The sequence below is a fragment of the Desmodus rotundus genome, chromosome 2, assembly GCF_022682495.2.
Source record: "Desmodus rotundus isolate HL8 chromosome 2, HLdesRot8A.1, whole genome shotgun sequence".
Classification (NCBI taxonomy): Eukaryota; Metazoa; Chordata; class Mammalia; order Chiroptera; family Phyllostomidae; genus Desmodus; species Desmodus rotundus.
Genome location: NC_071388.1, coordinates 109181411 through 109208776, shown reverse-complemented (window position 1 = coordinate 109208776; position 27366 = coordinate 109181411). Strand labels below are relative to the sequence as shown.

The 27366-nt window shown below is 36.0% G+C and overlaps 1 protein-coding gene and 1 pseudogene across 3 annotated transcripts in view; both read right to left on the bottom strand.

The window, feature by feature from the left end:
* The window catches only part of MAP3K2 (mitogen-activated protein kinase kinase kinase 2), a 76548-nt gene that overhangs the window by 28751 nt on the left and 20431 nt on the right, over nt 1–27366 (bottom strand). For all 3 annotated transcript variants that reach the window (XM_053918550.1, XM_053918551.1, XM_053918552.1), the window contains 9 exons: nt 23326–23444; nt 22691–22731; nt 21360–21459; nt 11834–11947; nt 11381–11468; nt 6427–6557; nt 5302–5381; nt 4010–4077; nt 3746–3838 (listed from right to left, as the gene is read on the bottom strand). In XM_053918550.1, coding sequence (XP_053774525.1) covers nt 3746–3838; nt 4010–4077; nt 5302–5381; nt 6427–6557; nt 11381–11468; nt 11834–11947; nt 21360–21459; nt 22691–22731; nt 23326–23444 — 834 coding nt within the window. The remainder of the gene's footprint in view (nt 1–3745; nt 3839–4009; nt 4078–5301; nt 5382–6426; nt 6558–11380; nt 11469–11833; nt 11948–21359; nt 21460–22690; nt 22732–23325; nt 23445–27366) is intronic.
* LOC112313203 (U6 spliceosomal RNA) lies at nt 5936–6033 on the bottom strand (annotated as a pseudogene).

Genomic DNA, 27366 nt, shown 5'->3' with positions numbered 1-27366 from the left:
ACTAGAAACCAAACCAAAGGGAAAAAACCCCAAACACTCAAAATCATGGAGACTAAATAGCATGCTATTCAACAATGAATGGGTCAAGAATGAGATTAGGGAAGAAATCAAAAACTTTCTGGAAACAAATGAAAATGAACTCACAACAACCCCAAACCTATGGGACACAGCAAAGGCAGTCCTGACAGGGAAGTTCATAGCAATACAGGCCTACCTTAAAAAGATAGAAACACTCAAACAAACAACTTAACCCTACGCCTACAAGAACTCGAGGAATAACAACAAAGAAAGCCCAGAGCAAGTAGAAGGAAGGAAGTAACCAAGATCAGATCAGAGTTAAATGACATAGAGACTAAAAGCACAATTCTAAGGATCAATGAATCCAGGAGCTGGTTCTTTGAAAAGATAAACAAAATCCACAAGCTTTTCAGTGGGCTCATCAAGAAAAAAAGAGAGAGGATACAAATAAACACAATTAGAATTGAAAGAGGAGATATTAAAACTGATACCACAGAAATACAAAGGATTGTAAGAAATTACTACAAAGAACTGTACGCCAAGAAATTTGAAAACCTAGGTGAAATGGACACATTTCTAGAAAAATATAATCTTCCAAAACTGAATGAAGAAGAAGCAGAAAGCCTGAACAGACCAATAACAGCAGACGAAATTGAAGCAGTCATCAAAATACTCCCAACACACAAAACCCATGGACCAGATGGTTTCACAGGAGAATTCTACAAAGCATTTAAGGAAGAGATAACCCCTATCCTCCAGAGACTATTTGAAAAAATCCAAACTGATGGAAGACTCCCAAACCCTTTTTATGAAGCCAGCATCATCCTAATCCCAAAACCAGATAAAGACATAACAAAGAAAGAAAACTTCAGGCCAATATCACTGATGAACATAGAAGCTACAATTCTCAACAAAATATAGGCAAACCCCATCCCGCAATACATTAAAAAGATCATACACCATGACCAAGTGGGATTCATCCCAGGAATGCAAGGATGGTACAATATTCGCAAATCAATAAACATAATACCTCACATAAACAACAGCAAAGACAAAAATCACATGATCATATCAATAGATGCGGGAAAAGCATTTGATAAGATACAGCACCCATTTGTGACAAAAACACTCAGGAAAGTGGGAATAGAGGGAGCATTCCTCAACACAATAAAGGCCATATATGAGAGACCTACAGCCAACATCATACTCAATGGACAAAAACTTAAGAGCTTTTCCACTAAGATCAGGAACAAGACAAGGATGCCCTCTCTCACCACTCCTATTCAACATAGTATTGGAAGTCCTAGCCACAGCAATCAGACAAGAAAAAGCAATAAAAGGCATCCAAATTGGAAAGGAGGAAATGAAACTGTCACTGTTTGCAGATGACATGATAGTGTACATGGAAAATCCTATAGACTCCACCAAAAAACCACTTGACCTAATAAACGAATCTGGCAAAACAGCTGGATACAAAGTCAATACTCAGAAATCAAAGGCATTCCTGTATACCAACAACGAAAGTGCAGAAACAGAAATCAGGAAAAAGATCCCATTTGATATAGCAACAAGGAAAATAAAGTGCCTAGGAATAAACCTAACCAAGGAGGTAAAAGACCTGTACTCAGAAAACTACACAACACTGAAGAAAGAAATTAAGGAAGACACAAACAAATGGAAGCATGTACCATGCTCATGGATTGGAAGAATGAACATCATCAAAATGGCCATACTACCCAAAGCAATTTATAGATTCAATGCAATCCCTATTAGAGTACCCATGACATATTTCACAGATATAGAACAAACATTTCAGAAATTCATATGGAACCATAAACGACCCCGAATAGCTGCAGCAAGTTTGAGAAGGAAGAACAAAGCAGGTGGGATCACAATACCTGGTATCAAACTGTATCACAAGGCCACTGTAATCAAAACAGCCTGGTACTGGCATGAAAACAGGCACATAGACCAATGGAACAGAACAGAGAGCCCAGAAAGAAACCCAAGACTCTATGGTCAATTAATATTTGACAAAGGAGGCAGGAGCATAAAATGGAGCAAAAACAGCCTCTTCAACAGATGGTGTTGGGAGATCTGGACAGCTACATGCAAAAAAATGAAACTCGAGCACCAACTTACGCCATACACAAAAATAAACTCAAGATGGATAAAAGACTTAAATATAAGTCATAACACCATAAAAGTCCTAGAAGAAAGCATTGGCAGGAAAATCTCAGACATTCCACGCAGCAACATCCTCACAGACACGTCCCCTAAAGCAAGGGACATAAAGGAAAGACTAAACAAATGGGACCTCATCAAAATAAAAAGCTTCTGCATGGCTAAAGAAAACAGCACCAAATTACAAAGAGAACCAACAGTATGGGAAAACATATTTGCTAATGATACCTCAGACAAGGGCCTGATCTCCAAAATATATAAAGAACTCACACGACTCCACTCCAGGAAGACAACCCAATTAAAAAATGGGCAAAGGAGGTGAACAGACACTTCTCCAAGGAAGACATACAGAGGGCCCAGAGACATATGAAAAGATGCTCAGCATCACTAGCCATCAGATAGATGCAAATTAAAACCACAATGAGGTACCATCTCACACCAGTCAGAGTGGCCAACATAAACAAATCTACAAACAAATGTTGGAGAGGATGCAGAGAAAAGGGAACCCTAGTGCACTGTTGGTGGGAATGCAGACTGGTGAGGCCACTGTGGAAAACAGTATGCAATTTCCTCAGAAAACTAAAAATGGAACTGCCCTTTGACCCAGCAATTCCGCTGCTGGGATTATAAGCTAAGAACCCTGAAACACCTATCCAAAAGAACCTGTGCACCCCAATGTTCATAGCGGCACAATTTACAATAGCCAAGTACTGGAAGCAACCTAAGTGCCCATCAGCAAACGAGTGGATCCAAAAACTATGGTATATTAACACAATGGAATTCTACACAGCAGAGAGAAAGAAGGAGCTTATACCCTTTGCAACAGCATGGATGGAACTGGAGAGCATTATGCTAAGTGAAATAAGCCAGGGGGTGAGGGACAAATACCATATGATCTCACCTTTAACTGGAACATAATCAACAGATGAAAAAAGCAAACAAAATATAACCAGAGACATTGAAGTTAAGAACAATCTAACAATGGGCAGTGGGGAGTGGGGAGGGGACAGTGAGGAGACGGGATTACAGGAACTACTATAAAGGACACATGGACCAAATCAAGGGGGAGGGTGGAGGTGGGGGAGGGAGGGGGGTTCAACTGGGGTGGGGTGGAGGGATGGGGAGAAAAGGCATACAACTGTAATTGAATAACAATACAAATTTTTTAAAAAAAGAAAAAATATATTTTATTCTCATATTTAATCATGATTTTAAATATCAATCACAATTTAAAAGTTTATAGGTAGTAATAATTTTTTGAAGTATGAATTTAATGGACGAGTAACTTTTGAAGTAATATTTTTAAATATTTCTTTTCTTCTAAGGAAAAGATAAATATTATGAGATAAGTTGGCATATAGCTAAGACGTTATTATAGTTTTAGTTATGATATAATTTTAAAAAAATTTTTTAGGCAGAAAACTGAATGATGGAGAATCAATTTTATTTCTAATGGTATTAGTTAAAGATGAAATTTTTTATTTTTTATTATTTTTGAGAATTTTCACAAACTGTTCTTGTAATCTGATTGAGAGCAACTTACCATCATTATAGTCTTGATGGTGATATGAAACATGATACCGCCTTGGATATGTTCCTCCTTTTCCAAATTTCTCAAAGATAGGGTTATCAAAGTCTATTAAGACACGTAAGAAACTTATCATTACTAAAAATCTGAAATATTTCTAATGATGAAAAACACATTTACACATTTTTATTTTATTTAAAAACAAATTCCCTCTCCCTCCCAGTTAAAATATTATTTAATGACATAAATGTTAAACATTCCAAATGTATATAATCTAACCTGAAAATTCCTGATGATTATCTGGGTAGCTCTGTGCCCTTGGCATTCGTGATTTTGGATAGTTTTCTCTAAAAGTAGAAAATGTCACATTAAATTGACACAATGTAAATAAGACATTAAAAAATTTATATAATATCAATATCTGTATGTATGTGTGGAGACTGTATATATAGATATGTACATCTCTACACACATACACACACACAGCGAGGGAGGGGGAGAGAGGGAGAGAGAGGGAGGGAGAAAAGCTCACTCTGAAATGTTAACATAACTGAAAAAAGAGAAACTTCTTCTTAAACTCTTATTTGATACATGCAAGCAAAAAGCCTGGCTTATAAACTGAACTCATTGAGTACAGTGGTTAGAACATTACTCTTTAGCATTACAGGTGTTTGGAAATTCCTGTGTTTTAATCCTAGCTCTGCCATTTAACTAGCTTTTATAACTTGGCAAATCACCTTTCTAGACTGCTTCCACAACTATAAAAAGGAGATAATTTCTAATTCATGAAATGTATATATTTCACATTACTATTTCCCTTAATTTCATAATGTTTTAAATGGCTACCTTGAAGTAGATGCGGGCAAAGACAAAGGCTTCACATACACAGGTAACAAAAAATTCAATGTGTATATTGCCATAAAATATTAGTCATATTTTTACAATTTTCACAAATTAATACCACAGGAAATTAAAAAGGTAAAGATTTTTGTTTAATCCTCACCTGAGGATATGCTTATTGATTTGAGAGAGAAAGAAACATTGATCAGCTGCCTTCCATATGTGGCCCAACCAGAGATTGAACCCACATACTAGGTATGTGCCCTGACTAGGAATCGAACCCGTACCTCATCCTTTTGGTGTAAGGGGGGCCACAACTACCAAGAATTTTATTTATAATTTGGTTCCAGAATGAGCATGTGAACAAGTGAAACAACTCAGGAAATCTCCAAAACATATTAATAAAAAATTTGACAGTAGTTTCACCAACATAGTTTTAAAAGTAAACCTGCATTAATTCTAAGTTTGCATTTAGCTCCAAAACACAATTTTGGCAAGCAGGAATGCTCAAAATATTATAATCAGGTATTATTTTTAACTAATAATAATACTGAGCACCATGAGGTCAAAGGACTTGTCCAAACTATAAAAAATTAATTTGCCATAACCATAGATAAATATCAGTTACATTCCTCTAAATGTAGCACAAAAGTGTTGATAATTCAACACACTGTATATATATGCATATTTACCCACATATGGTAAGAAACAAAAACTACAACCAACATTACCCATCCAATGGACTATCAAGTGATGGACAACTTCCTGAGCCAGAATTTTCAGGGCTGCTTAAAAATAATGGGTCCAGCATCTAGAAAACCACAGAGTTTCACCACTTGATGTTATATAACCAAAAGTTATTGCTTTTTATGAAACAGCTTTATTGAGATACAAATCATGTAACATAAAATTTACCCATTTAAAGTGTACTATTTAATGGTTTTTAGTATGTTGAGAACTGTGCAACTTTCACAGCAATCTCGAACACTCTCAGTACCCCAAAAAGAAACTCCATACCCAACAGCAGTCACCCCTACAGAGTTTCTGATTTTTAAACGTTTAAAATGCAATTGTCCCTTATAGGTAGGTTACAACTGCAAAATTTCCTAAGAGAAAAATATTGCTAAACCACTAAAAGCTAAAAAATTTCAAATAATTTTGCTTACTATAAAATGAACAAAGGCCCCACCCAATGAGACTAATGATACCATGACTGCTACATTATTAGAAAATGAAAATTGCAATAGTAAGCAGCCAATGTAATGTTAAGGAAACAACAGGAACCCCATGGAAATACTTCAATACTACTAAGCTTTTAAAACATGTTTTCTATTTCCTTTGTTCATTTTGTTCATTAGATTACACAAAAATATAAAATGCATCACAAATTTGCTTATCATCCTTGCGGAGGGGCCATGCTAATTTTCTATGGTTCCAATTTTAGTGTATTACTGAATTGAGAACTTAATAACATTTTTAAATGTGTAGAGAGCTGACAAACCTCACCTTTACAAAGTTAAATATTTGTAGTTTTACTATATTGTTCAAACATTAATTTAAAAATCTAAATATTAACCCCTGGATTACAAATACATGCATTCATACATTTATGGATGGGCAATATAAGATCATCTGTCTTATTCCAGCTTTCTTTATGCATAAATGCACACAGGCACATGTAAATTAGTTGGCATTTTCCTACATTTTTTTACTATTTTGTTCACGTAAGGAAGATACGGGGTTAGAGAAGAGGTGTATATACACACATACACACACAAATACCTGCCAAACCACAATGTCCTTGACAACAACACCCCTTTAAATAAAATGAAAAAGCACATCCAACTTTTGCTTACTTGGTCCATGCTTTCTGGAATAAACTCTCCTTCACTGTTGATACTGGTGAATGACCCATTGCGGGCAACTTGATGTAATTCATCTGGAATGTATCCTGGGGGAGGGGAGCTTTGCTCTCTACTAGTGGGACCTCAAGGAAGAAAATTATATGATTTTATAAAAATAAGCATGGAATCAGTGTTTGTTTTAATTCAATATACACACGGAATTTCTGGGCTACAGTACCAATAATTTTAGCAACTGAAACCCAGCTTTTATTAAAACTTATCAAAACACTCATGTCTGTAAAACTTCAAATATGTTTATACTGTTCTAAACTTCCACCTTACTATAACTATTAATCTCACTATAATATTAATTTAGACTTATTAGGTGGTATGTTCTTCTGACTGCTGACAACTGCATTGTGGGGTTGATAATACAGTAAGGATTTTTAGATAAATGCCACTGCTTCTAACCTTCCCGGTCACTTGTACCCAGGTATATTACCCTTCAATGTAATTTATTGAAGGCATCATGATGTGGTAGAAAGAATATGGTATTTAGAGTCAGACCTATGCTTAAGTGTCAGTTCTAGTTATTCATCAGCTATACATCTTTGCAAAAGTTATCCAATCTTCAGAAACCTGTTTCCTCACCTGTGAACATGGGACTACTGTGGTTGTAAAATTATTATTCATAATGAACATGTGCTATGCACATTTGGCTCTAAGATTTCCTTTCCATTCCCTCTCTTTAATCTTTAGAAACCTAAAATGAGATGACTTCTTAACCAGTTAGCCCATATTACAGTGCTTTCAATCTGGAGTCATGGATTAAATTCTTGGGTACTTAAAATCAGGTACTTTTTTTTTTTTGCGGCGATCCATATTCCTGAATGTACACTTCTTCACAGTTTATAAAATCAAACTAATACAGTTCATCTAATTAATCACTTAATTTCTTATTAGACAATAATCCACTTTATTTTTACCTGGTTGTACAGAAATAAAGTTTCTCTCCTTTGCTCTTAACTTTTTGAAATTAAACTATAAAAAACACATGGGGAAGTTATATCAGCATTAAAAGATTTATTTTTTAAAAAAAGGTTTTGCCTTACATAAAGGGGTCATTTTAAGTATATGCCAGTATTTGTTAGTGATGAAATAGGGGGAAAAAATAAAATGATTACCAAGAGATGTGCATAAATGAGATAATTTTCTACACTTGACTCTAAAATGATGAGGAACTCTACTGTAAGCTAGGGGTTTGATTTGGGCTTTTTAACAACTATGATCACATTGTCCCTAATATTGTTATTCCTTTCATATACCCTTGATTATAAAAGAAGACCAACATATTCATTACTTAATGAGATAGGAAAGAAAAAGGACTATGAAACTTTCTTCATCTCCTTACTTAATAATTCATTTTTCTTAACTTTTGTTAGTAATGGATATGCCAATACATTCTTGGTCAAGACCTCCATAACATAGCATAGCATAGGTTCCCATCCCAAAGTAAGTTTTTCCTCTAGCTATCTTTTATGATAATAATTAAAGCGAATAATTGTTGGTAAGTAAAGAAAAAAGATATTGGTAATATCCATCAAAGCCATTCTGAGTTTAAAGAGGTGCCAACGAAAAACCAGTAATTGGTGGGGGGGATGTAGGGGGTAAATGCAGACAACTGTACTTGAACAACAATAAAATAACTTTAAAAAAAAAGAAAAGAAAAACCAGCAATTGTATACTTTACAATTTCTAGTTTCTTCTTATGCCAGCAGTGAAGTCAAACAAAAGTGAAACATTCAATACAATTTTAACTTAAAATTAATTTAAAATGTCAATTTAACTAGTGCATTTAGCTTATCTAATGCAACTAAAACAAACTGGCAATTTTTTACTTTAAAATGGTAGGTATTATAAGAAAAAGAGAAGAAAAAATGAAATGTTTAATTAGTAACAGTCAAAAAATAGTCATGCTTTCTGGTTGGAAAAGTGAAATACACTTTAAAAGTATTCTCTCAATTTATTCCTACAACTGTTCCATGAGTTAAAGATGTGGGCAGAGTTACTGATCTTAGGTTAATTAGAGAGCTGGAATTAGAATTCAGGTATCCCTCCTGTTCTTTCACCAAAATTTTAAATTATATGAAAATATATCCAAATGAGGACAAGCAATTTTTATTTTACTTGTATATTATCTCCACTGCTCACAACTTCAGCATTTCTGAAAACAAAACTAGGACTCATGAAAGACTGATACTTAGAAGGAAATTGTCATGAAATAGCTTTTTCTGGGGACCAAAACAGAAGATAAATAACCAAATTTTTTTGGTGGCTCATGTGTTAATTTAACCTTTTCTTTCATTATTAACAATCTCTTCTGCTATCAATCATATCTCTTTATTTTGTCATACTCTACTACTTCCTCCCTATTCATGTCTCACCTCCACTTCTACTTCTCACCTTCAAACCCATCACTCAAATATGTTTACACGCTATCTTTACAACCATATTCACTGCCCAATCTGTTAAAAACATTTAGACCAGTGGCTTTTAACCAATGTGATGCCCTTATAATATAAAAATAGATTATCAATGTTTAATAAAACTTGAACACTGGGGAGTTTAGAGCACCTCTGCTCAGCCCATGCCTTTTTAACAGGCCTCCTTTAAAATACAATGGCCCACAGTATCCACTTCTCTTTATACCAGAAGCTTAATTATAACAGTATATTATTAATAAGAAATAAAAACTAAATACTAATAAGTAAAGCACAATCTGGACATTCTTAGCACTCCTTACTTTAATAACTTTCTTTTTCTAAGTATATTTTATTGATTTTGCTATTACAGCTGTCCCAATTTTTTTCTCTCCCCTTTATCCCCTCTCTGCCCCACACACCCCCATCCTCCAGCAACACCCCCTCCCCTGCAATTAGTTCATGGCCATGGGTTGTACACTTAAGTTCTTTGGCTTCTCCATTCCCTATACTGTTCTTAACCTTCCATTGTCTATTTTATGCCTACAAATTATGCTTCTTATTCCCTGTACCTTTTGCCCTCATTCTCCCCCTTCTCACTGATAATCTTCCATGTGATCTCTATTTCTGTGATTCTCTTCCTGTTCTAGTTGTTTGCTTAGTGTTTGTTTTTGCTTTTTAGGTTCAGTTGTTGATAGTTGTGAGTTTGTTGTCATCTAACTGTTCAGTTTTGATCTTCTATTCCTTAGATAAGTCCCTTCAACATTTCATATAATAAGGGCTTAGTGATGATGAACTCCTTTAACTTGACTTTATCTGGGAAGCACTTTATCTGCCCTCCCATTCTAAATGATAGCTTTGCTGGACAGAGGAATATTGGATGTAGATCCTTGCCTTTCATGACTTGGAATACTTCTTTCCAGCCCTTTCTTGCCTGCAATGTTTCTTTTGAGAAAGCAGCTGATAGTAATGGGAATTCCTTTGTAGGTAACTGTCTCCTTTTCTCTTGCTGCTTTTAAGATTCTCTCCTTCTCTTTAACATTGAGTAAATTAATGATGATGTGTCTTGGTGTGTTCCTCCTCGGGTCCAACTTGTTTGGGACTCTCTGAGCTTCCTGGACTTCCTGGAAGTCTATTTCCTTAACCAGATTGGGGAAGTTCTCCTCTATTTGTTCAAATAAGTTTTTGGTTTCTTGCCCTTCCTCTTCTCCTTCTGGCACTCCTATGATTTGGATGTTGGAGTGCTTAAGGTTGTCCCAGAGGCTCCTCAGTCTCTCTGTCTGTTTTTGAATTCCTCTATCTTCATTCTGTTCCATTTAGATGTTTATTTCTTCCTTTTCTTCCAAATCATTGATTTGAGCCCTGATTTCCTTCCCTTCACTGTTGGTTCCCTGTGTATTTTGCTTTATTTCACTTTGGGTATTTCACTTCACTCCATTTCTTCTTTCATTTTGAGACCAAGCTCAATCAGTTCTGTGAGCATCCTGATTACCAATGTTTTGAACTTTGCATGAGATAGCTTATCTATCTCATCACTGCTTAGCTCTTTTTCTGAAGTTTTGATCTGTTCTTTGGACCATATTTTTTTGTCTTGGTGCACCTGTTAAGTTGTTAGGGGGTGGGGCCTTAGGTATTCACCAGGGCGGGGCAACCCTTTTTGCTGTGTTACAGTGCTGTCTGTGGGGGAAGGGACAGAGACAGATCAATGCTGCTTGCTTGCTCAGCTCTAGCCCCACTTTCCAACGAACTCTCCTGTGAGACTGGGAGTTTCCGCTACCTTTGCAACCCCCACAGTATTTGAATCTAGAGGTTTTGAGTCTTTAGTTTCCAAGTGAGCCACCCCTCCTCGCCCAGGGGGTGCACCACCTTACCAGAGGTCCTCTCCAGCCGCCCCGCTGCCCGTCTGCCCATCTCCTCCCCTCCTATCATTCTGGATGAATGTTTCTTTAACTCCTTGGTTGTTGGAGTTCCATGCAGGCTGCTATTCTGGCAGTTCTGATTGTTTATTGTTTTTAAATTGGTCATCATCCTTCTTTCGGTTATTCAAGGAAGTGAAGTGTTTCTACCTATGCCTCCAGCTTGGCTGGAATCCCGTAATAACATTCTTGACATTAACTAAAAACTTAGAGAAAGGCTTATGAACATAATCCATCAATTTTAATGTTTTAAAATACTTCTTTTAATTTCTTCTCTCCAGTTTATTTGTACAGTTAAAATTCCTTTGAGTAATTTGAATTTGTTCAACATGAAATTCTTTATGTACCCTCAGGGTACATAAAGAAAAAACAATTTAAATTAGAGATTGCTAATCCTATAATACTTGACGTAAATTTTCAAGGAGTATCAGATACTAGAACATAGTTATAAAATTACAGAAAGTGTGGAGATAGGCTGCTATTTTTCAGGGGTATGTTTAGGTTACATAAAAGGGTAGAGAAGACACCAAGAAATAACCTATTTCATGATTCAGGCACTAGCTTTCTTACCTATTATAGGAAGCCGTTTTTTCCTCTCTGCTCCAAATACTGTGTTATCCAAATCATCTAGTGATGGCAATGGCTCTAAATTAGTAGCCTACAGAGGAAAAAGGATGATTAATGCTATTCTTCCCCTTCAAGGCTTTAAATAGAATCTTCTCCCCTATTAAAAACTACCTAGATATTCTATGTTGTGAGTCTTATCAAACCTACTCTTTGAAATTTTAACATTTTTCCCAACTTCTCAGTTTCTCCTAGTTTCATATGTATAATATATTATACTTGTAATTTTAGCTATATAGTTTTGAGAAGCAAGGATATTAAACTATAGTTATAATGAGTAAATTTTTATTTAATCATACTGAAATATATCAATGACTAAAGAATGTAGGCATGTTTTATATATTGATTTTTACAGGCATAAATCCTATAATCCTTACTGGAAAAAATTCTAATTCATACCTGTGTACTTCCATTTATTACAAGTAATATCTTGAGGCTCTTCATATGAACACTACGATCCAGTAGTTCCACAGCTTTGTCCAAGTCATCTTGAGTAGTTAATGGAATTACCAACTAAACAGAAAGGAATATTAGGAATCCTTTAGGAATCATACAGCCATCTCACCAGGTCAAGTACTTCTAGAAGCATCTCCATTACTATGGAGTTATTAACACAACTCTCGAAATACCTTCCTCTTTGATTTGTGAGTATAATAAAATTCTGAATGAATACATATATACATATATATATATAGTCTTATATATGAGACTATAATTCTGAATATATATATATATATATATATATATATAATCTTGCTCTTTTTATCCTACCCTACAAAAATTGTAGAATAAACATGAACACTTTTTTGTTTTATTAATCATTAAATTCTTCTTGAAAACCCATTAAAAAATTAATTTTCTAGGATATTTCTATAATATTGCTAAGCTTAAGTTACAGTATTGTCTGTCACTCCAAAACAGCATTAAGGAGTACACACAAGCTATATAAAATAAAAGGTGCTATCTTTCATCTACACTGATGGAACTTTTAGTTGTTGTTTTCTTTTTCAATTGTAACCATGGATTTACATTCTCACTGGGTGTGCTTATCAACATACTAAATACAATGAGCATCTGTGACAGCTGCAATGGAGGGGCTCGTATCCCTAACCCAGGTGACAAGCTAAGTCAGTCAGTCATCCCACAGTGAATCCTCAATGTGGAAATCTGCTTTCATTAGTCTTCTGTATTATATAAAACAAAACCACCTGGGAGGTATATGAGAACAAGCATGATTCACCCAAGTTAACAAAATCAAAATACCTTTTAATTTTTTTAAAAAATGTAAACTTAGTAGCATAAGATGATGCTTTCAATAACCTTCAAAGTCCATAGTCCATTTCATTAAAAGAAGAACACAATAAAAACAAGTGAACATATCCCAACTTAGCCGGCACAGCATATAAAGCCATTCAAATGTTAGCTTTGTGTCCTCTACAATATAAAAATTTGAAGACATGGACACTCCCACCCACACACTCCACACACCAGCAACTAGCATAGAGAACACTGAAGAGGAAACACTTGCTAAATGTTGTTTAATAAGTATGATAGGGTGAAAGCTTCATCTGCAGCCAAACTCACTAGCTGACATGGTGTGCCTTCATTCTCTACAGATTTCTTTAGGAAGAAAATTTCTTGTTTTAAAAAAGTCTGATAGACACAAATACAGCAGGTCCTGATGCATAGGAACCTAATTCATGTTTATATCAATTAGCCCACGGTAAAACTGGTTTCATTATACATTGTTTCATTTGAAGTCGCAGAACCTGTCAATGCTGATAGGTGAGAACTCACTGTATAAAGCAGGACTAATAAGAATTCTATCATACGATCTGCTTATGTTTACTTCATTTGTGCTTGAAATTATATTCCCAATTTCTGTGTGTAGTTAATTTTATATATTACAACTTATTGACTAACCAGACCCATTTTTTCTGAGACTTTTTTCTAATAATGAAAAAAATTAATTGTTTAATATAGAATAAGCCTGATCTACTTATTTTCATTATTCTATCAATTAAGAACCATATTGGTACATGGTGTTCCTATCTTTAATATTCTTTTTTATTATATTTTAAGCACTACAAAAGATTTTAAAGAAATATGGAAGACTGTTTTGCCAATTTTTCATTTGATGGAAAAACCTGAATATTTACTTTTACTACACGTTTATTTATAATTGGAATGTTTACTGCTCCAAGATAGGTTGCTTTGGGGGAAAGACACTAGCTTAAATCACAGTAACAAATTATGAAGGAAAATGATTTTGCTCTTCAGCTGCACATGAAATCTTGACATTCTGGAGCAGTATGTGGAGCAGTAGCTTGGAATACTACTGCGTATGGTTTTCATGTGATCCCTCATATGTTTTAAGGTCACCTATTACAAATTTTAAAACAAGTCCTTGCTTGTCTAAATTATACTAAATAGGTCACACAATGTTTTCCTGCTTCATGAATTCATTCTAGCCTTATTCATGAAATTGATTTCCGTCTGGTTTATTATTGATAAATCAGTTGTGTCTTAATATAAATCCCTTCTGGAAAGGAAACTAAAAATTGAGTTCAAAAACCCACCAAATAAAACCTAAATTTGAAAGAAGTGATTTATCTTCCTGACTTTACATAGCTTATATAGTGAAACATGAAAATAGCCCATAAAAAGGTTTTCCTCCCCTACCCATCTAAAATGGAAACGATCTTAAAAATCCACTTACTTTCCATGCACACCACCGCATCTCCCCCACGACAAGGCACACACAGACACACACACCTGACACTTTATTATATAAACAGGAATGTAATGAACAAATCCAATCAATTCTGGCTTAAATTTCCTGGTTCGTTCCATTCTGGAAAGATAGGAGTTTATAGAATGGTTCTTTTGGAAGAAAATTTATAGTACACTAGAAAAAAGTTGATAGAACTGGAAAAACAAGCAGTATAAATGATTTTTTTTGTTTGCCCATGGGCCCATAAAACTAACACCTCTAAGTTTGTTACTAGTACCTCCGATGACAAAAGGCATGCATTGTGCTAGTCATGATGTGAATTAGGGCACAGTTAATTCACAGATTCACAAATTCTCACAGAATCTCTAAGCTGAAAGAAATTTTAAAGAATGTAATCTCACCCTAATGCCTCCTCTACCACATTCCTGCCCAAAGGCTATCCAGACATAATGGCCAAACCACTTCCAGAAATTCTTCAGAAAGTTTGAGGGGAAGGGGATGAAAAAATTTTCCTATTTTCAGAAAACAGAAGAGAGTTCCGAAAACAACAGGTCAATTAGCTTGATATCGTCGATCCTCAAGAAAACCCTCCAAAAATTATATGAACAAACTGAGAACTCCAAAAACAGTAATTGTGGGAACAAGAACAGGAACAGTATGAACAAATAATGTCAAACTTGACCTACTTGGCTGGTAAATCAAGACAATATTGTAGTCTTAATGTATCTTGGCATTTGAAAGTTTTCTATAATACAATTTTTTAGATATGTTTTATTGATTAGCCATTACACTTGTCCCAATTTTTCTGGCTTTGCCCCCCTCCGCCCAGTAGCCCCTTTCTCTCCAGCAATCCCCTCCTACAGTGTATGTCCATGCATCATTCATTTAAGTTCTTTGGCTTCTCCATTTCCTATACTGTTCTTAACATCCCCCTATTTTGTACCTACCAATTATGCTTCTTATTCCCTGTACCTTTTCCCCAATTCTCCTTCCCCCTTCTCCCTAATAACTCTCCAAGTGATCTCTGTATCTATGATTCTGTTCCTGTTCTGGTTGTTTGGTTTGTTTGTTTTTGCTTTTTTTAGATTCAGTTGTTGATAGTTGTGAGTCTGTTGTCATTTTAATGTTCATAGTTTTCATCTTCTTTTTCTTAAATGAGTCCCTTTAACATTTCATATAACAATGGCTTGATGACAATGAATTCCTTTAGCTTTACCTTGTCTCGGAAGCATGCTATCTGCCCTTCAATTGTAAATGATAGCGTGGCTGCATAGAATAATCTTAGTTGTAGGTCCTTGCTTTTTATCACTTTAAATACGTCTTGCCAGTCCCTTCTTTCCTGCAAAGTTTCTTTCAAGAAATCAGCTGACAGACTTATGAGAACTCCTTTGTAGATGACTTGCTGCTTTTGAGATTCTCTCTTTATCTTTAACCTTTAGCCTTTTGATTATATAATGCGTCTTGGTGTGGTCCTCTTTGGGTCCAACTTGTTTGGGACTCTCTGTACTTCCTGGACTTGTATGTCTATTTCCTTTGCTAAATTAGGGAAGTTTTCTTTCATTACTTTTTCAAATAAGTTTTCAGTTTCTTGCTCTTCCTCTTTTCCTTCTGGCATCCCTATTATTCAGATGTTGGCACATTTGGAGATGTCCCAGAGTCTTCCTATTCTCTCCTTGTTTTTTTGAATTCTTGTTTCTTCATTCTGTTCTGGTTGAATGTTTATTTCTTCCTTATGTTCTAATTTGTTGATTTGAACCCTGGCTTCCTTCTCTTCGCTATTGGTACCCTGTGGATTTTTCTTCATTTCATTTAGTGTAGCCTTCATTTCTTCACTTATACTTTTGCCATTCTCAATGAGATCTTTAAGTATCCTTATCACCAGTGTTTTAAACTCTGCATCTGATAGGTCAGCTATCTCCATTTCACTTAATTCTTTTGCTGGGGTTTTGTTCTGTTCTTTCATTTGAGCCATATTTCTTTGTCTCCTCAATTTGGCAGACTCTCTATGTTTATTTCTGTGTATTAGGTAGAGCTGCTTTGACTCCCTGTCTTGACGCATCCATTACAGGGTAAAGCCTTAAGTAATCACTAGGGCAGAGGCAGCCCACTTTAGTGCTTTGTGGCTTTGTATGTGGGGGTGGGGTCAGAGAGGGAACAATGCCACTGCCTGACTGCTGGAGGCTTGTTTGGCACTCGCCCCACTTCCAGTCATTTGTGCATCTGGCACCTCTCTAGCTGTTGCTCTGTTGGTGATTCCCAGAGTGGGTAGGTTTGCACACATTCTAGGACCCTGCAGGCCCTTTAAATGGACTCTCCTGAGAGGCAGGCAGTTTCTTCTGCTACCCAAACCCCCATTGGTTTTTATAGCTAAGAATTATGAGGCTTTATTTTCCTGGTACTGGAACCCTGAGCTGCACAGTCTGGCCTGGGGCTCACTCCCCAAGTATCCCTACTGTGGGCCCGCTTGTTCTGCCGGCTGCTGCTCCACCTGGTCACTACCACCACACCATGTCCTCTCCACTCTGGATCCCTGTCTCCACTCCTTCTACCCATCTAGATGAATGTGTCTTCTTTAAATCCTTGGTTGTCGGACTTCCAAACAGTTCAATTTTCTGGCTGTTCTGGGTGTTTTGTGTTTTGAGGTTAGCTGTAATCCATCTTACAGTTGTGACAAGGAGGAAAAGCATGTTCCAATCTGCCTATGCCTCCATCTAGATTGGAAGTCTCTATAATACAATTTTAGAACAAACAAAAACATGCCCTGACCGGTGTGGCTCAGTTGGCTTAGCTTATCCCGTAAAGCAAAGGTCACCAGTGCAATCCTTGGTCAGAACACATGCCTGATTGTGGGCCAGGTCCCCGGTTGGGGATGTGCAAGAGGCAACCAATCGATGTTTCTCTGGAACAAGGATGTTTCTCTCCCTTTCTCCCTCCCTTCTTCTCTCTCTCAAATTAAATGACCAGACTTCCAGCCAAGATGAAGGCGTAGGTAGATATACTTTGCCTCCTCACACAACCAAAAGGAGGACAACAACAAATTTAAAAACAAAAATAACTAGAACTGCCAGAAAATCAAACTGTGTGGAAGTCTGACAACCAAGGAGTTAAAGAAACATTCATTCAGACTGGTAGGAGAGGTGGAGACAGGGAGCCAGGAAGGCGAGGACTTGCGGCAAAGAGGCAGCTGGCAGAGCAGGCAGATAAAGAGGGGATAATAACCAGGAAGTGAGACAGACCAAGCAACCCAGGGCTCCAGCTCAGGGAAATAAAGCCTCAAAACCTCTGACTGAAAAAAACTGTGGGGGTTGAGGAGGCAGGAGAAATTCCCAGCTTCACAGGAGAGTTCGTTGGAGAGACCTCTCCACACAAAACCACCCCCCTGGGAACCAGCCCAAGAAGGACCCAAATTGCTTCTTGGAAGTGGGGGAAGTAAGTGAAGCCAACCAAGAGCCAAGGAGGTGCCACTGTTCCCTCTCTGACTCTTCCCCACATATAGTGCCACAACACCACTATGTGGGTTGCCCCACCCTGGCAAATACTTAAGGCTCCACCCCTTACTATACTATACACAGGTGTGCTGAGACAAAAACATATGGCCCAAATGAAAGAACAGATCAAAGCTCCAGAAAACATACGACTAAGCAATAAAGAGATAGGCAACCTAACAGATGCAGAGTTCAAAACACTGGTAATAAGAAATGGTTGAGTATGGTCGTAAAACAGAGGAAAAAGTGAAGGCTATGAAAAGTGAAATAAAGAAAAATGTACAGGGAACCAACAGTGAAGGGAAGAAAACTAGGACTCAAATCAACAATTTGGAGCAGAAGGAAGAAATAAACATTCAACCAGAACAGAATGAAGAAACAAGAATTCAAAAAAACAAGGAGAGGCTTAGGAACCTCTGGGACAACTTTAAACCTTACAACATCCAAATCATAGGGGTGCCAGAGGGAGAAGAGAAAGAGCAAGATACCGAAAACTTATTTGAAATAATAGTGAAGGAGAACTTCCCTAATCTGGCAAAGAAAATAGACTCCCAAGAAGTCCAGGAAGCTCAGAGTCCCAAAGAACTTGGACCCAAGTAAGCACACACCAAGGCACATCATCATTACATTACCCAAGATTAAAGATGCAGAGAGAATCTTAAAAGCAGCAACAGAAAAGGAGACAGTTACCTACAAAGGAGTTCCCATAAGACTATCATCAGCTGCTTTCTCAAAAGAAACGTTGTAAGCAAGAAGGGGCTGGAAAGAAGTATTCCAAGTCATGAATGGCAAGGATCTACATCCAAGGTTCCTCTACCCAGCAAAGCTATCATTTAGAATGGAAGGGAAGATAAAGTGCTTCTCAGATAAGGTCTAGTTAAAGGAGTTCATCATTACATGAACTGTTATTACATGAAATGTTAAAAGGACTTCTCTAAGAAAAAGATCAAAAATACAAACAGTAAAATGACAACAAACTCACAGCTATCAACAACCAAACCTAAAAAAAAAACAAAAAAACAAACTAAGCAAACAACTAGAACAGGAACAGATTCACAGAAATAAAGATCACATGGAGAATTATCAGTGGGTATGGGGCTGGGGGATAATGGGGGAAAAGGTACAGGGAATAAGCAGCATAAATGGTAGGTACAAAATAGACAGGGGGAGGTTAAGAATAGTATGAGAAATGGAGAAACCAAAGAACTTAAATTTTCCACCCATGGACATGAACTAAGGTGGGGGAATAATGGTGGGAGGGGTTACAGGGCAGAGGGGAATAAAGGAGAAAAAAATGGGACAACTGTAATAGCAATAATCAATAAAATATTTTCTAAAATAAAAATAAGTAAAATAAAAACAAATCAATAAAATTTTTAAAAATAAAAAAACAAAGATGAATCTGGATTTCCCTAGAATCATACTATAAGAAAAAGATTCAAGTTCAAGGCTGTTATATGGAAAGATACACCAGGAAACACTGGAGGTAAATGGGGAGGACAGGGAAGAGAAGAAGACCCAAAAAGGGAATATTATCTAGCAAGTTACCACTGTGGGTAAGCACAGCCTATCATCCCCAGCTCTCACCCCATCCTTGATATATACTTCAGCCTAGTTCCTATCCATACCCTTGAAAAGCCATCAGAGTCTCAGGGACTGGCAGTGGGAAATCAGGCCAGCACAAACAGTTTGAGTACTAAGACAAGGTGAGGCAAAAAGACATGTTCGTGGCTAATAGAAAAGCCAAAAAGTATTTGAAAACTAAAATTTTAAGGTATTATTATATTATAGTTCTCATGGATTTTTAATCAAAATATTTTCTGTTTTCAGCTATATTTCTTTAGACAAGCTACATAACTCATTTGAAAATCTAATATTTTCAAATATTTTTATTTGCACAATGTTTTAACATCTACAAAGCAATTTCACATATATTCTAAAATTAATTTTTCCTAAGCTTTCCACTGTCACTCTATTCCCACTGGTACTTTTTCTACTCCTGAAATACAGAAGTCTTTTCTATCATAGGACCTCTGCACTGGTTTCAAGCTTCTTTCTCTACCAAGAATGTCCTTTCCCTCAAACTCTTTGCAGCGTTGGCTTTTCAAACTTCGTCTCAGTAATTAAAAATTACCACCTCAGTTAGTTTTTCCTTAGTACTATCTAAATAGAGGACCTATTGTCCTTCCCTTTATTCTTTATCACAATACTTCATGCATTTCCTTCAAAGAACTTAATATAGTTAAACAATTCTTTTATCAATCATCTGCTTCTACTACTACAAGTCTATAAATTCCATGAGGGGCTGCAATTTCTAAATCATAGCATTATGCCTGGCAAATTCAACAACTATTTTCTGAGGGCACAAAAACAAAAATAACAAAACAGTACAAATCAACAAGTCAACAACACCGTCCCTAAAAATTTTAGGATCTCAATTATCTTGAGATCTCATAGGATCTGAATGAAATCTGAAATATCATCTAATCCAATAAAAAATTTTACAGAAAGTCCAAAAGGAGTTTCCCCAGAACACAGAGCACCTCAGTGCCACAGGAAATCTTTAAGATCCTACACTGACCCCCAAATAGAAGCATGATCTAATCATGTCTTAACCAACATGAAAATAATCCTGTAAGTTTTAACTAAACTGTCTCACTACCAAAGCTCCATTGTCTCTGTCAAGTATGAGAGTATGAGAAAACAAAGTTTATCAATAAAGTACATGAAGTAAAAATAAAACATAAATAAGCAGCAAACTTCTAATATACTAATAATATACAAGGTCTGTCCGGAAAAAGTCCAGCCATTGTTAAATCACAACAAGGGTTTGTGTGACATCTGATGTAACCTGGCAGCCAAGGAGAGTAGACTAGAATGCGCATGCTTGAACAATGATGACTTCACTGTACTAGTCAGTAAGGGTGGTAGACGCCACTGAACAAGCATGTGTACTGTGTCGCTGTTGCATTCAAAATGACTGAGCAAGTAAAGCAATGAATCTGCATCAGATTTTGCATTAAGCTTGCACGCTCCTCTGTGGAAACTATTCAGATGATTCAAGAGGTCACACCTATAGGCAACTGGTGATTGGCAGCTTCATTATAACAACGTGCCTGCTCATGCATCACATCTTGTGCAGAGTTTTTTGGTGCAACATCAAATCACCGAGGTGACTCAGCCCTCCTACAGCCCAGATATGGCACCCTGCCACTTCTGGCTTTTCCCAAAACTAAAATTACCTTTAAAAGGGAAGAGATTTCAGACCATTGATGAAATTCAGGAAAATACGATGGGGCAGCTGATGGCGACTATGAGGTCCAAAGGTGCCTACTTTGGGGGACTGAGGCATCACTATGCTATGTACAATGTTTCTTGTATCTTGTGTCTTCTTCAATAAGTGTTTCTATTTTTCATAGTGCATGGCTGGATACTTTCTCGACAGGCTTTGTATATATTTCTTCCTTTAACAGATTATCATTCAATTATTTTCACAGTAGCACCTTTTAATATTTTTGACAATGAAAAAATCCATTTTAATTAGTTCAAATTTACAAATTTAACAATGTATGCTGTATCATTCCTCTAATATACTATACCTTTATCAATCCCTAAATAAAAGCAAAATAGTTCTAAAACAATCTCTGAAATGAACGCACTACTTTCTAAAACAGGAACTACTTAAAGTTAAACTTTACATGTTTACCTCATTATTGGTATAATGTAGATCCATAGGTTGTCCAAAGGCAATTTTAGCTTTAGACCTCAGATCTTCCAGTTTAACTGGTCTGGGGAACTGAAGGATTCTGTATAAACAGAATTTTTAAATATTTTATTTTCTTAGGCATAGTTAAATTACATACTTGCAACATTTATCTCTTGGAAAGAAAAATTAAGTAAAAATGTAAGCATTTACTTGAACACTACAATGGCTTATTTTTGATTAAGTGCACTAATTCTCAACATAAAGTTCAAAAACTCTGAAGTTTGTTCTATGCTAATAAAAATTATAAGAAGGAAACTCTCAAAATTTTAAATTCTAGTTATTTACTTCCTTTATCACAACAGACTGGCCTATGTTGCCCCTGGGGAACATGTACCTAAGCCTGGAGACTACTATACTGGACTATAAGCTCTGTAAGGGAAGGGACCATCTGTTTCACTCACTTTATTCCTTCATGGCCCAGCATATAGTAAGCACTCAATAATTAGTGCTCCCTGAATGAAAAAAAAAACTATGAAAATATCCATAAAAGACTTGCAAATATAAAAAACGTAGATTGGACAACATCTGTATGGTATTATCTAGTATATCCCATTTTCTTAAACATATCTCTGTGTAAAATATTTTTACATTTTAGGTTATGTGATTTATGAGACTTTTTAAAGTCCTTAAAATGGACAGATGTTTCATTAAATTAATTTAATGAGACATGAATGACAAAAATGAAATCCCATATTCTGCGACTCCTATTAAGCTTGTTAGTAACACTGTTCTTAAGCATCACAACCCACCTCCACTAATGTACTGAGACACAGATAGCCAGAAGAAGACTAGGTGTACATCTCTGCTAAATAATTTATAGCCATCATTCCAAATCACTTCTCTCAATGTTACTAATTAAATACATGTCATATCATTGAGGCCTCTTGAGAATAATAAAAATTGTGAATGTGAAGTCCACATACATAAATTCTGTATAGTATCTGAAGCAATAATACAATTATAAGGAGAAGTATATTTAATTTCCACTGATTAAGAATAAAAAGAAATGGTAATATTTAAAGGACTCATTATGCAATGATTTATTTCCTAATACTACAAAGTAAAAACATTTATAATTTCCAATGATTAGCCTGAATTTTGACAGGTTCTATCTTAAGTCTATATACATGTTACACATTACCAAGGACTATTCCATTCCCAATTTGTAAGCCATGAACCTTCATTAAAATCTAGAAGAACCTCTAATAGCTTTAACTAGAACATGGATTTAATTAAATCAATAATCTTAAATGTAATGCTTCTTTCCTTACCTTTTTTCTCCTCTATGTTCAAATTTGACTCGGACATCATTCTGTAATGAAATGATAACTTCAGAAATCAAATTAATTTCTAGAATTCCTAAATCTTTTTCTTAGTCATTCATTTAAAGCAGAGTAGAAGGGGAAGGAGGTTTCATTTCAGTATTAACTCTAATCAATTGACAGGGTCTGCCAAAGAGAATTATGTAGCTGAATCTGGGCTCAACAAAAAAGATCACCAAGATCTGTTAGTATGAGACATTTGCTAATCTTGTCAAGAGGGAAATATAGGATAATGTATGTCTACTTTTCACGTCACCATCCCAAACAAACTGTATCTGTAAGAATGAAAACGATCCTCATTTGGAAATATACAGATTACTGTAAATAAAAACAATGTGCTTATCTTAAGGGCTTTAAGAATGGATGAAATATCAGCTTAAGAAAGTAGTTACCACATTAAATGAAACTCTACCGTTCTTTTTTTAAAATACACACCCTTTGTGGAAAAAAATGTTTAACAAAAGAATTGATTCAAAAGTATAAAAGCTGAACACTTTAAGCAAAACCTCTATAAGATCAGGATATTCAAGAAAAATAACTCACAGAACAATATAGATCTATTAAAATATTATTAAAACAAATACCTGCTTTTTTGGTGATAAAGATTTTGTTTTTCTGGTTTCCTGTAAGGATAATGCTGGTCGACTGGCCTTATGCAGAACAGCCAAATCTTGCATGATTGAGTTCAAAGCTTGCTGATCATCTAGATATTTTTAAAATAGAATATTCAGAATTGTAATTTCAATGTGTATTTGGTATTGATATCCAACACAAAGTTTATCATGAAACTTAATACAAAAAACGCATCTAAAACATGTTCAAAGCCTACACTTCTGTTATTTTTGTGACTAGTCTCAAGCACTAGCATACTAGATGTTGCACACATGAAACATTTACAGGCAAGATAAAGTCATTCTGTCCTAGACCAGTGTGGTTCAGTTGGTTGGGCATCATCTCGCAAAGTAAAAGTTCGCCAGTTTGATTCCTGGTCAGGACACATGCCTGGGCTGCAGGTTCAGTCCCTGTTCAGGGTACATAGAGGAGGCAACAGATGGATGTTTCTTTCTTACATCAATGTTTCTCCCTCTCTCCCTCCCTTCTCTTCTCTCTAAAAGTAAAAAAATAAAATCTTTTGTTTAAAAAAAAGATAAAGTTATTCTGCTTCTTCTATTATGTGACGTCCTAGGATGCAGGTCAAAAAAGCCCTGGGTAATTCTTTTCTATGACACGTAAACAAAACATCACAAGACATCTAAAATATTAATTTTAAAAAAGTGGCGTGGGGGGGACAATCTTCTATTAATATCAACATTACTTAAGCATTTACGTTCAAAGTATAAATTCCTCTTAGAGCTTTCTCTTCCATCAGTACTTCAAGTCAGAAACAATAAAAGGCTTTATCTGTGGGTAATGGCCTACTGATTTTATGGACTGTTTTCTTGAAATTCTTCGCCATAAGTTTCAATAAAACTACAAACATTTAAGACTATTTAATGATCTCGGACAGGAACAGTTCAAACAGTAACAATACAAAAAAAAAAAAAATCCATTCCTAAGGGGAAAAAAAAACTAAACCCATAAAACTGAAAGAATCATAAACCACAAAATTTTAATTTCTTGCTAAGAAATGCCAATTATATGCTCTCTAGAAAACTTCAGAGAAAATGTAATTGCCTTTCACTAGTAAATTAATTCCACTAATAATAATCAATAATTGGTAAATAAAGGAATTGAGGGAATTTACAGCTTACATTTTAAAATGTAAACCGTCTTCGTGAGTCATAAATTTATGTTTCAGAGTAGTAATAATTTATGTTCCAGTGGAGTAACAATTAAAACATGCTTTATCTTGTAAGGAAAAAAATCATTAACAAGAATGTGGCTTTATCAGTCTTTCAAACACACAAATACCTGACTTCTGTAATGTATTAATTTTTTTAACACTCAATATATTGTAATGTAGTGAAACTAAAAATAAAATCAATGGCCCCAAGGATTTTACTAATAAAATCCAGGTTTAAAGAAAATTTTGTAAGTAACCTTTGTAAAATAAAATTTCATTATGTTAGCTTAGCCAAAGAGTAACTGAGCCAGTGGGTAAAACATAATCACAACATGTGTACTGTCCATGGGTCCAAGCCAGAGTATGTCATTTTTTTGATAAAAATAAATCTTCCCTTAGAAAAACAATTAGCTGAAAATGAGCTCAACTGGAATAAACTTATCTGATGTAAACTTCCTGAGAAAAGTAAGATCTTTAATTCTGCACTGGATGAGGGGAATTCTAATATTTAAACATATTTATGTTTTAATTATTTTCTTCATTAGAAAAACTTAAACACTTGAATTTAGGTATTGTCACATATTTAGTATCACAATACCAAAATAAATAAATGCCTGGGAAGACTTTGACCTAAATCTCTTATCACATTTATATATATAGTAATTTCTTTATTTTAAAAAAAAGTACCATATTCTATCTATCGTACATATACAAAAGTGAAGAGGACCTTCTGAATAAAAGTAACTCCTTAGAGAGATAACATACTAATAAACAGCAATTTAATTGAGTTCCTTCTTTTTCTGGCTTGAAGAAGAATCACATGGTAGATAAACACCCAAAGGGAAACCTACTTTGAGGGAACTCACAAGATGTAAGCTAATAAATCCACATAAGATCAAGCAAAGTGATAAGCTGAGATATACCACAAGTACTATTCTAACAATTCTTAGACTGTTTTACTCTATTAAGAATCTCATCCAGCCAAGATGGAGACGTAGGTAGATACGTTTCACTTCCTCACAAAACCAAAAGAAGGATAAAAACCAATTTAAAAACAAAAACAGCCAGAATTGCAAGAAAATCAAACTGTGTGGAAATCCAACAACCAGAGTTAAGAAGAAACATTCATCCAGACTGGTAGGAGGGGTGGAGACACGCACCTGGGGTGGAGAGGACACAGCAAGGTGGTGGGTGGTTGGTGAACAAGGTGGGCAAGGCAGCAGCTGGCAGACTGGGTGGTTCCACATTCGCATATGGATAAACTAGGAGGAACTAGGGAGCGAGACCAACTGGGTAACCCAGGGTTTCAGTGTGGGAAAATAAAGCCTCAAAACCTCTGGTTGTAAAAATCTGTGGGCGTTGCTAAGGTGGGAGAAACTGCCAGTCTCACAGGAGAGCCCACTGGAGGGGCCCACGAGGTCTAGAATGTACACAAGCCCACCCACCCAGGAATCAGCACCAGGGAAGCACCTTGAAGGGCACAATTTGCTTGTGAGTAGTGGGGAAAGTGACTCAAAGTGGGGCAAGAGCCAAGCAAGCATCATTGTTCCCTCCCCAGTGCCTCCCCCACATACAGAGCAAATTGGGTTGTCCCACCCTGGCAAATACCTAAGGGTCAGAACCATAGACAAATAAATATGGCCCAAATAAAGGAACAGATCAAAATTTCAGAAAAACTACTAAGCAATGAGGCAATAGCCAACCTATCAGATGCAGTTCAAAACACTGGTAATCTGGATGCGCACAGAAATGACTGAGTGAGTACAGATATAAAATAAAGGAAGAAGTGAAGGCTATACAAAGTGAAATAAAAGAAAAATGTACAGGAAACCAACAGCGAAGGGATGGAAACCGAGACTCAAATCAATGATTTGAACAAAAGGAAGAAATAAACACTCAACCGGAACAGAATTCAAAAAAACAAGAGTTCGAAAAACTGAGGAGAGGCTTAGGAACCTCTGGGACAACATTAAACATTCCAACATCCGAATCATAAGGGAGCCAGAAGGAGATGAGGAAGAGCAAGAAAAGTTATTTGAAAAAAATAAGGAAGGAGAACTTCCCCAATCTGGTGAAAGAAACAGACATGCAAGTCCAAGAAACTCAGTGAGTCCCAAACAAGTTCGACCCAAAGAGGACCACACGAAGACACATCACCATTAATTTACCCAAGATTAAAGATAAGGAGAGAATCTTAAAAGCAGCAACAGAAAAGGAGACAGTTACCCACAAAGGAGTTCCCATAAGACTATCAGCTGATTTCTCAAAAGAAACCTTGCAGGCAAGAAGGGGTTGGAAAGAAGTATTCTAAGTCATGAAAGGCAAGCACCTACACCCAAGGTTACTCTATCCAGCAAAGCTATCATTTAGAATCAGACAGCAAATAAAGTGCTTCCCAGAAAAGGTCAAGTTAAAGGAGTTCATCATCACCAAACCCTTATTATATGAAATGTTAAATGTTATCTAAGGAAGAAGATCAAAACTATGAACAGTAAAATGACAACAAACTCATAACTATCAACAACTGAACCTAAAAAAACAAAAACAAACTAAGTAAACATCTAAAACAGGAAAAGAATCACAGAAATGGAGATTACATGGAGGGTTATCAGCGGAGAGTGGGAGGAGGGAGAATGGGGGGAAAGGTACAGAGAATAAGAAGCATAATTGGTAGGTACAAAAATTGACAGTGGGAGCTTAAGAATAGTATAGGAAATGGAGAAACCAAAGAACTTATTTGTACGACCTATGGACATGAACTAAAGGGCGAGAGATACTGGAGGGAATGGGGTCAGAGGGGGATAAAGGGGAGGAAAACTTGGGACAATTGTAACAGCATAAT